Genomic DNA, 11,572 nt, shown 5'->3' with positions numbered 1-11,572 from the left:
AACCAGTGAGCGCGTGTGTGTGTGCAGTGCTATTCGTACTTTTGGGAAAGATATGCATTCACATTTGCGCAAGTAGTCAATATGCTTGGAAGTGTGCGGTGCCTAACGAACCAAGGAAAAGGCGTGCATTGAGAGCGACGTCTTTATCAGTGAGAGGGGGAGTGTGATTTGACTTTTGAGCAATGGAAAAGACACACAGCCAGATCTATGGATGGAACCAAGAGTAAAGGGGCGATTGTTTCTATACTTTCTCCTGTGTTCAGTTGAAAAGAAGGTGTGTGCGCTGGATAAACACGCATCGATTTTGACTTGGGGCTTGGAACTCAGAGCTCCCTTAGAGACAAAGCGCCCAGTGTGGCCTTATAAACAAAACAAGAGTTCCCAGATATAAGTTGTACAGTAGTGCGCTTTGTTGTGCAGTAGTTTTGTTTTCGTTCTCTTTGCATTTACTCACGAACCAACACCTAAGCAGCCCGGAGGAAGAAGTGTAGTGGTGACACCCGATTCCCGATCCGAATCACTCCTGGCTTGCCTCCTTCAATACCCCATTGGTTTCTCACGGAATATGCTCAGAGCCAACCTTCTTTTTCTTTTCAGGTAGGATAGGAGAAATAGAGGGGTTAGGTGTAGGGGGAAAAAAGAGTGGGAAGTAGAAGACAGATACCGCAGTCAAGTATTTATATTGTGTCTTTGTTTCTCCACACAGGTCTCCCTCCCCGCAGTCCCCATCTTTTCCTTCCCCCGCTCAATTGCCCCAAGAGTCTGTGTATTTCTACATGCGCCAGACTTGGGTCGATTCAGAGGTGGGCCCCCATAGAGCATCGACACAGCCCTGAGGACTCAGATTTGGAAGGCGCGACAATATCAACCACATCGGGGGTACGAAGTCCAAAGCCTTGGCGGATCTAGCCAAGGACTTATGGACCTTTTGTCTTTCCCACAACATCTCGCTGACGGCGGAATACCTCCCGGGAAGTCCAACGTAGTGGCGGACAGGTGCTCCAGGAGTTGGACGGACATGAGCATGTGGCAGCTTCAACCGCGGATCTTCCAGCGGCTGAACGACACGTGGGGCCCGTACTCACTGGACCTTTTCGCGTCCAGGTTGGACCATCAGCTTCCGAAGTTTTACAGTTGGAAGCCGGATCCGTTAGCGGCAGCAACGGATGCGTTCCTTCAGGACTGGTCCGGGGACACCGGTTATGCCTTTACCCCCTTCGCGATGATCATGAGGCTTACGACTCATTTGCGCAGACAGCAGGCGAGGGTGGTCCTGATTACTCCTTACTGGAGGTCACAAGTATGGTTTCCAGTTCTTCTGGAACTTTCTTGGGATTCTCCAATCCTACCCCGAGATCCCTTTCTCCTGAGGGATCCTCAGGGCCTCCCTCATCCTCTCCTCCAACTAGGGAGAATGCCTCTAGTGGCATGGCGGATTTCCAGCATCGCTGGAGAGTCGGAGGACTATCGCAAGAGGCTCAGCGATTGCTGGGAGCAGCGTGGGCGGACAACACCAACAAGAGATATAAGTCGGCCTGGTCTCGATGGGGCGGTTGGTGTGTTCGGAATGATCACAATCCCATGGAGTGTGAAGTGGTAGCGATCCTGAATTTTTGGGCGTCTCTAGCAGCGCAGGGTTTAGCCTACCGGAAGATCAATACTTACCGCTCAGCGATTTCAGTGGGCCACCTGCCAGTACAGGGCCACCCTGTTAGGGAGCACCCACTGGTTTGCAAACTTTTGCAGGGCATTCGATTAACGCTTCCCCCGGAACCTAGATATTCATCTCTTTGGGATGTTAACAGGGTTCTCCATTTGTTTAAATCTTGGCTGGCTAACAGGTATTTGTCCCGTAAGGAACTTTCGGCGAAGCTGGCGATGCTATTGTGCCTTGTTTCATGCCGCAGGGTGTCTGACGCCCGGGCCTTGGATATCTCAGGTCGAGTTTACACCCCACAGGGAGTCACTTTCCATATTGCACACAGGACTAAGTCAGACTCTAGGGTAATCTCATACCCGGCTTTTGACGGCTCTCCCAAGCTGTGTGTGGTCAGATGCCGCAAGGAATATGAGAATTGTTGATCTCTTTAAGAAAGCCCTTCAAGGCGGTTTCACCACCAACGATTGCACGCTGGGTCAGATGGGTGATGCAAGAAGCGGGCATAAATGTCTCGCAGTTCGGCGCCCATTCTGTGAGAGGTGCATGGCGTCAAAAGCTTTCTCCCTTTGAGCCAGGCTGGAAGACATTTTGAACGCGGCAGAGTGGTCATCGGACTCGATGTTCAAGAGGTTCTATTTCAAGCCAGTTGTTGATATGGCCTCGCTGGTGGTGGATAAGCTTTGACCGAGCATAATCCTCGCCTCCGGTCCTGACATAGAATGAAAAATTTCCTAGTAATCATGACGGAAAGTTTCAATTCTATTAAGGACGCGGAGGCGAGGATTGTTCCCTCCCAGGGCTCAAGCGATCTCCTGATCCCACCCTTTTTGACGGAGTTTGTTTCGTCGGGTTGGCGAGGCCTCGTTTGGTCTAAGTATATATATATTTTATCATGCATCAATTGATTTCGTTATGAAAATGCATGTTTTTCTCTGGCCATTCTCTGATCATATCTCAGTGATTGTGTTATGACCTTGACTGTTTCTGTTATGAAGAATAGAGTCATGGGCCTTCTGGTTCGTTTCTTTCAGGTCCTGAAGGTGCCAAAAACGACTGATGGAATGCGAATTGGTTCTGGCTGCAGTCTCGAAAGAGGAGTTGCAACAGGATATACACGCCCTCGAGGTTGATGGAGGATGCGGATTAGGCCGTGATGGACTGTCTGGACTGCCTAAATCACCATGTGAGTGCTAGTTTTTTGCTGAAGTATTAAAAGTTGAATACTGCTGGCTGTAGGAATAAATTAAAGTTACAGCTACCGTTTGACGTCACACAGGGGACATACCTGGCACCAAATGGTGGTCGACAGCGACCAAAACAAGAAACAAAAAAAAAATAATAAATAAAACGACAATTCCGGACTCAACCACTAGATGGCGGAATAACGCACAGCATGTGAATCCAGAAAACGATTCACGCTGCAAAACAACTGCTCATCGTATAAAAATGTACATGAAGAATAAGACCTCAGAACCACTCAACAGCAAAGTAAATTTCAATGCCAATGTGGTGGTAAACATAACAAAAATCAGGTGAAGGAAAATATAAAAGCAAATCATGATAACATGCTGAACATGGAGAACATACCTGATCCTACTACTACAATGACACATCGCTGCTACAAGAGGCCCTCAGGAGGCGAGAGATGTAGCAAGTCCAGGAAAATTACATCAAGATATTCGTTGTCACTCCTCAGTCAAACAAACACATCGGACGAGTGCCCTGGTGTTCGCGCAGGATCTTCCCATTCACAATAACAGCCCAAGTGCCCGCGTCCACTTTAGGTTTACTACAAAAATGAAACACTCCGGTCGAGATGGACACCTCAAGGGCTGTTCACAAAGGTATCTTACACCTGCGAGTACTCTACACATGCTAGGACGCTCTTAGAGTAACTGTGCTACTTTTAGCTATTCATCAATACGAGTGTAAAGTTACTCAAAAGTGTAGACCTGCGTGTCTCCATGCCATTAAACTGAGGTGGGGCAACATTTACAATTGTAACTTCCTACAGCCAAAGTGGAGCAATAGAAAGTGAAACACGACACATAGCCAAAACCCTCCCTTACAAAAGAATTGTAGCAGAGACTTAAAAATAGAACCCCATAGGAAATAGATGTAAATTACAATAATTTTAACCTATTAATTAAAAAAATACTGTAACAATTTAAAAAATAATTTTCAAATAAGTCTATACAGAACTTTTTGTAAGGCAGTGTCCTCTCTGGACAGATATGTGTAAGGCAATTCAGTGATATAACAAATAAATTCAACAATTTCATTTCTAAGTGGGATTTGTTTAAACAGATCTTAAAAAACATTTTGAACACATTAAAATTCATTAAATATTTTATTAAAATACAAGTTACAAGTGTTGTAACATTTTTTTTTACATTTAAAGCATATAAAACTAATTTACATTAATATTTAACATTGAAAGGTTTCATTTTTTAAAGTTTAATAAACTTTTCAAATGTATTCTGCTATGTTGAGATACCTGATTCCTGGGAATTTTTTTATATAATTAAGAGATTCAACATTTTTTAAGCAAGTAAGGCTGAAAAGTCCCTTTGGCAGCACTTAAGGAAGACAAAAGGGATCCACTGCTATACAGACTCAGCTCACATTTGGGACTCCTGTGTGGTTGAGGGATAAACTCAGTTTCCCAATACAAACTGTAAACTTTAGCACATGGGGGGGATCCGAGGTCGAGTGACACCCTTATTGCAAGGTAGGCCCTCCAGTTGTTAACAGGAAGGGAAATCTCCAAGTTGAAATATCTGCAGCTTTGTTCATGGTGGTCAGTTCAGGGAGTAGCAAAAATAGAGCAGTGGGAACACAAAACCCTCTTAAAATGAGGATAAATGGATTAAAAAGGAAGCATCTTTGTCATACTGGGACATGGTGGTGGCAGGGGGCAAGAAGAATATAGACCCACACCGGATATGGGAGAAAGACCTGTGGCGGCTGGCTATGGAAGACCTCTGGAAGTATCTCAAAGTTTTCTTGATAAAACAGTAAAGTCTGCACTGCTGAAGCAAAACCATCTCTTCACTCTCCACAGGGCCTATTGGATGCCCCAGAGACTGGCTAAGTGCTCCCAAGTGGCCCCAGGTTGGAAGAGGTGCGGTATGACGGGAGCAGACAACAAGCAAATCTTCCTGAATTGTCCTTTGCTGGAATAAAGTAGGTGTCTATGTAGAGGAACTCACGGGCTGTGAAGTCAAGGTAAGACACTCTGATATCCTTTGGGGTACACTTGACATTGAATAACCTGAAAGAGCACCACAAGAACCTGTTGTAATTTACTTGCCATAAAATACATTTCTAAACCCTGAATTTCTCTGGTTCTGCCATCTGAACTAGACTGGATTAAGACAGTAAGGCGTGTGAGTCAACTAGACCTAGCGTGTAACAATAAAGAAGTTGGAAGGCATAGGTCCCCTTTTGTAACCTGACAAACTAATCCTATTAGTCCAATGATTACACCATAACTTTGCTGAGTTGAGGCCGGACCGTCTAGTGTATAATACCATTCAGCAAGACATGCAGTCGCACCTAGAGTAAGGAGTATCTGAGGCCATCGACTAGGGTAACTAGAGTTGGACAGTGACTAACTGTGGAATGAGGACAAAAAAGATAAATTATACTTTACTAAAATTGAATGTTATATTAGTGCTTAAATTAAAAACATCTTAAAATAATAAAATGTGTTCTTTTTAGATATTTTATGCCATTAAATAACATTTATTCATATTTTTAACTAGTTTACAGTATTACATTTAATATTATTTCCTAGGGGATTATATTTGAGGGCCTTAACTCTATTAATATTTAGGGAGGGTATTGCAGTTCCAGCAGATGGCTTTGTGTGATTTGGAGTACATTTAAGACTGTTTTAGGTACATTATGGCTGTAGTTACTGTAGAACTGTGTCTTGTCAATAGAAATGGGCTTATTCCTTTGTGGGTGAGTGCTTGTCCTTCCCTAAACTCCTCCCTTAGCCTTGCACCTTCATTCATAAGTATTTTCCATTTTACAGCCACTCCCCACTGTCCCTCTAACACTTACTACTAAAAGGTATACTAAAGTGTGGAAACTGGGCAGTCAAGGCAGACAACTCCAACCAGAAAAAGATGAGAGAGGCGGTACGTCCGCACGTAGGTTTGTGAATCGCATTTTGTAGTGCTTTAGTCCTATTGTTGATGAATAGGCCTGATTACCTGTGAGACTCTCTTGGATGTATCTCATGTGATTGTAAAGCTCGTGACACTGTTCCCAGCAGATGGGAAGCAGGTTCCATTTGTAGCAAAAAAGAAATGATAAGAGGTTACTCGCGTGGATCTTTGCAATACGAGGCTGTGTCTCCTCAGAACAGAGGTGTTTAGGACTATTTATGGTGGGGTCAAGAAAGGTTTGCATAGGGTTGGCCCTGTCTGTAGTTGCACAAAGACTAGAGAAAGATGTGATGGGATGTTGCTGAGATAAACGACCAGTCCTTCCATCATCTTCAGATTCTCATTGTTCACCGCTATGTGGTACAGACATGAACTGATGTTGGTCCCATGGAGACCTACGACAAAGGGACTCCTGCTGCAGTTCCCTGGTGAGGCTCATTGAGGCTGCAAACAGTTCGAGGTTACCTGCATTCCCAATTATAGGGGCGTGGCCTCAAAGTTCAGGATCTACTTGACCTTGCAGGTTGATGCCATGGCTTGTTAACACAGAGGGAGCAAAATATTCTGAATGGAATGAGGCCACAAATAGTCAATAAGGTTAATTAAAGCATTTCCATCCCTAACTGTGTCCTTTTCTCAGTAGACAGTTCGGACAATCAATGGATCGATGTCTTTGTGGCCTCTTCACGTGAATGTTCTGCGATACTGAAACCTCCTCTCCAGGGTTGACACGGAGCACCTTATACTCTCCCACACTGACTCTCATGTACATGGGTTGCATTTATAACTGAAGTTTTTGTCACATTTAGGGCACTGATCATTTTCTTTCTCATTGTGGTTTCTCATATGTTCAATCGTATTGAATCTCCAGCTGACACTTCCCAGGCATTTACAGCAATAACAAGGTTTTGTCTAGTGTGAGTTCTCTTGTGTCGAGTAAGACTAGAACTAAAGCTGAAGCTTTTCTGGCATTCAGAGCACTGATAATGTTTTTGTCCAGTGTGAGTTCTCTCATGTTGAATGAGAGTACCTTTCTGACTGAAACTTTTCTGGCATTCAGAGCACTGATAAGGTTTTTCACCAGTGTGAGTTCTCTCATGTTGAGCAAGATAAGATTTCCAGACAAAGCTTTTCTGGCATTCAGAGCACTGATAAGGTTTTTGACCAGTGTGGATTTCCTTGTGTTTAATGAGATAGAGCTTCGAATTGAAGCTTTTTTGGCACTCTGAGCACTGATAAGGTTTGTACCCAGTGTGAGTTCTCTCATGTTGAGTGAGATAACTATTACTACTGAAGCTTTTCTGGCATTCAGAGCACTGATAAGGTCTTTCACCAGTGTGAGTTCTCTCATGTTGAGCAAGACTAGATTTCAAGATGAAGCTTTTCTGGCATTCTGAGCACTGATAAGGTTTTTGACCGGTGTGGATTTCCTCATGTTTAATGAGATAGAATTTAGAACTGAAGCTTTTTTGGCACTCTGAGCACTGATAAGGTTTGTACCCAGTGTGTGTCATTTTATGTTGAGTGAGATTACTATTACTACTGAAACTTTTCTGGCATTCAGTGCACTGATATGGTTTTAGCCCAGTGTGGATTCTCTCATGTATAATGAGACTGTCCTTACGACTGAAGCTTTTTTTGCACTGTGAGCACTGATAAAGTTTGTACCCAGTGTGTGCTATCTTATGCGCAGCAAGAGCACCTTTCTGACTGAAGGTTTTCTGGCATTCAGTGCACTGATAAGGTTTTAGCCTTGTGTGTGTTCTCTCATGTTGAATGAGATGGCCTTTCTGGCTGAAGGTTTTCTGGCATTCAGTGCACTGATAAGGTTTTTGCCCAGTATGTGTTCTCTGGTGTTGAATGAGATAGACCTTACAACCAAAGCTTTTTTGGCACTTTGAGCACTGATAAGGTTTGTACCCAGTGTGTGTTAGCTTATGTTTAGTGAGATTACCTTTCAGATTGAAGCTTTTCTGGCATTCAGTACACTGATAAGGTTTTAGCCCAGTGTGTGTTCTCTCATGTTGAATGAGATGGCCTTTCTGACTGAAGCTTTTCTGGCATTCAGTGCACTGATAAGGTTTTAGTCCAGTGTGGATTCCCTCATGCCGAACGAGCTTGTACTTACAAACAAAGCTTTTTTGGCACTCTGAGCACTGATAAGGCTTTTGCCCTGTGTGGTTTCTCTCATGCACTGTTAGAAGCCAGTTATACTTGAAGGTTTCTTGACATCCAGAGCACTTATACGACCTTTGTCCAGTGTGAGTTCTCTTATGATTAGTGAGACTAAATTTTGATTGGAAGCTTTTCTGGCATTCAGAGCACTGAAGCCGTTTGTGTCCAGTATGGATTCTCTCATGTTGAATTAAACATGCTCTCTGAATGAAGCTTTTCTGGCATTCATTGCATTGATAAGGTCTTTCCCCAGTATGGCGTCTCACATGTAAAATGAGAGAAGTTTGGTAATGAAAACCTTTCTGGCATTCTGAGCACTGATAAGGTTTGTACCCAGTGTGGATTGGCACATGTTGCATGAGAGAGGATTTGGGAGTGAAGCCTTTCTGGGATTCAGGACACTGATGATGTTTTTGTCCAATGTCAGTTCTCTCGTGTTTAGCAGGGTTGGATTGAGAACTAAAGCTGTTATCACATCCATTACTCCTTTTCGAGTTATGTGAATCTTCATGTTGCATTAGCTCCTGGATACCAGCCATGGTAAGACTGAATCTGATTCCAGAGTCAGTATTCGTTTAGGTTATACTCCGCATTAACTTCTAAAATAAACTGCAGATGCTCTTCTTAATATTTGTATTTAACTAATTTTGCTTTTATCTGGAGATTATTTTCCGCCTGTAAAAGGCAGCCTGTCTAACCTGATTTATAAACTTTCACTGAGGAGCCCCTTGTATTTATTAAGATGGTTTCATTTTCTCCAAGTTGTGCCCAGGTGAGTTCTCTCCAGTTGAATTAACTCATTTTGTGACTCCAGTTTATTTGATTCAGGAGTCTTAAAAGCCCTGATAAGGTATTTTGGGTTAAGTTTAAGTATATTTGTTTGTACAAGTAATGACAGGTGATTAGGGCATGCCAGAGTGGCTTTATGAATTAGCAATACATAGCACCGCCCCCTTTTAAACTTTCTGCCAGGACATGCTTTGTTGCTCTAAGGCTAAGGCAGGTACATGATCGACTTTGGCAGTCTGAGCCACTTTAAAACTACTCTGATCAACCCAAGAGACAGAGTTGGTGGGGATAATGTTTTGATATTGGAAATAATAAACCTTTGCTGTAATGAGAAAGAGCATTTACAATTAGTTTTTTTTACGTCTTCTCTAGACAAACGTTTGCTCTTTTAAACCGTAGTTATTAGTCTTTCTGACAATTCTGTCACATCACGTGCACGAATACTGATTTTTTTAGAGAGGTTTGGGTCTCCAGGGCATTTCTCATAATCCATCAGACAGAATTTACAACACAGATTATTCTCAATGCACTGTGTGGTATCATTTGTTGCCAATGTCCTTTGTTCAACCAATCTTGAGATGTTTCTTTTACGCGAAAATATTTTTACAATTAGTAGATGCAGAGTTTCAATTCACCTCTGAGTTCCATTCATAGTTCAGAGACTCCTCAATCTCAGTAACTGGGTTTTCGTAAACATTTATCGTCATTTTTCTTTAAATATTTGAAAACTTCCACATTCAGCAGTTTCTTCCATTCCAAATTCATCACCATTCCTGGCACATAGAATATGTTTCTCCTCTAGAGCTCGAGAAGGTTTTAACTTTCCTTAAAATAATCCTTTTCATTGTGTTTCACTAAATTAAAACCTTCTTTTTTCTATTGATGCTTCAGTCACCTGTAAAAATGGAGATAGAGATTGTAAATGAACACAAATAAAAAATAATTGCGACTTTATACTTTGCAGAAAAAAGTATTAACAGAAACAAGAGAGGAAATCAGTTAAGAGTTGCATTTCTGATAGCGGTGAATCAGCTCTGGGACACTGTGTAGAAAGGGAGCTTGGAACCACTGGAACTCAAGGATGTGAGAGCAAAGAAGTGAATATTTAAAATAAGAAACACAAGTTACACACACATGGTGACAGATTCTCAGAAGCAGCCAGCACCATCAATTTACACTTTATGGGGCAACGGCTGGCATCATATTTGTAATACTTGATAATGAATTATCAGATGCCATTTACTCCCCTGCACACTTGGAGTGTTGATCGATTCCTTTTTCCAGTGATCTAGAGAAGGACATTTTATTGAACAAAGGTATTGGCCTGTTGTAATCACTGCTGCTTCAAATGCCACCATAGACTGAGACAGTGTCCAGTTAGCTCAGTGTAATTCACCATTTCAAATTTTGGGAATCATACGGACCTACTTTGTGGCCTGGAACTCACACTCCTCTGACAGGACCCGGGCACTGCAACACCTGACAAAGGAAAAACATCACAACGGTAAAGGAAACCAAAAAAGGACAAGCAAAAACAAACACAAAACAAGCAGAGGAAAGAGAAAAAAAAATGAATATCTTCCACTCTCAACACGACCCCTGAAGGGGCAGAGTAGACAGAAAAGGGCTGGATGGGAGGACGTAAAGAAGTGGAAGTCAGATCCAGAGAGAAAAGACGCAGAAAGAATATACAGAGTGAGGATAGTATCACGTGGTGTAGAGGAGGAGACAAATGCACCTACTGTAAAGGAACATCTGGGCAAAACAGGAGGCAAGTGCTCACGTCCCAGTGGATCCTGAGCTGATAAGGAACATGACCTGCACTAGGCGCCAAACATGTTCCAGGAGGAATGCAGCTCCATCGGGTACTTATCAGAAGTCTGACAGCAACAAGAACAGTGTACAGAGGAAGTCAAATATTGAGGTTGGTGAGAGATAAATAAACTGAGATATATATATATATATATACACACACACACACACACACGTTTATTGTTAGATTATTTAAAATCTTTACACAAAACAATTCTAAAAAGCGATCATATAAGAAATAAAGGAAGATGAGGTGCAATTTCAAAGAATAAGTGGCAGGGAACAAGATTAAAAATCGTTCAAGACAAAGTGTTGTTTTAAAAGTATTTTGTGTGTGAGTTTCTTAAGGAGGATGGCCACATCTAGTAAAAACATAACAAGAGCAGTCCGATGTCTAAAGGATTTTTGTCCATCAATCAAGGGATGAAGCAGTAGCCAGACTGAGGGGTTGGGGCAGAGCAGAGGAAAGGTAAGTATAAGGTATTGCAACAGGTCAATTCCATTATTGTTTTTTTCTCTCCTTTATTTTGCTGCCATTTTGAGGGCTTTTTCGACCCTTTGTAAATACTGGACAGTTCTGGTGATTGTGCCCTAGTCAGAGGCATTGAAGCAGGACAAGATAGCTGCCCTGCAAGTGCGCACCCTTGCTAGTTCCATTGCGGCCGTAGAAGTTTCTGCTGAATGCCTAGGGAGTCCTCACAAAAGCAGATGGTATGGACCAAATTTTCAGTGGCCTTTCTGCATAGCCTGCAGTTCGCTTCCTCAGTGGTCTTCAGACAAGGCGTGCTGTGTGGTAATGTTGGTAAATCGCCCATTCGATAGAGCAAATACTTCCTTTTTAGGCTGAGATTTAGTGCTTCCCCCTGGTACTGCTGAGGTTTCATGATTGTAAAGCTGTTTAAAACTAGCCATCCGTGTGACCTTTTAGCTTAAATAGCCCTGTCTTCTAGGATTTTGG

At 42.6% G+C, this 11,572-nt stretch overlaps 1 protein-coding gene across 1 annotated transcript; it reads right to left on the bottom strand.

The window, feature by feature from the left end:
• Positions 1–3,991: 3,991 nt before the first annotated feature.
• LOC146769586 (uncharacterized) lies at positions 3,992–10,679 on the bottom strand. The gene is made up of 3 exons (XM_085640495.1): positions 10,545–10,679; positions 10,227–10,281; positions 3,992–9,697 (listed from the first exon to the last, which is right to left on the bottom strand). The coding sequence occupies exon 3, from the start codon at positions 8,550–8,552 to the stop codon at positions 6,681–6,683; it is 1,872 nt and encodes a 623-aa protein (XP_085496621.1). The 5' UTR covers positions 8,553–9,697; positions 10,227–10,281; positions 10,545–10,679; the 3' UTR covers positions 3,992–6,680.
• Between the last annotated feature and the right edge of the window lie 893 nt (positions 10,680–11,572).

Source organism: Triturus cristatus, unplaced genomic scaffold (genome assembly GCF_964204655.1).
Source record: "Triturus cristatus unplaced genomic scaffold, aTriCri1.1 SCAFFOLD_714, whole genome shotgun sequence".
NCBI lineage: Eukaryota > Metazoa > Chordata > Amphibia > Caudata > Salamandridae > Triturus > Triturus cristatus.
Note: the sequence above shows the minus strand (reverse complement) of the source record. Positions and strands in the feature narration are given on the sequence as shown.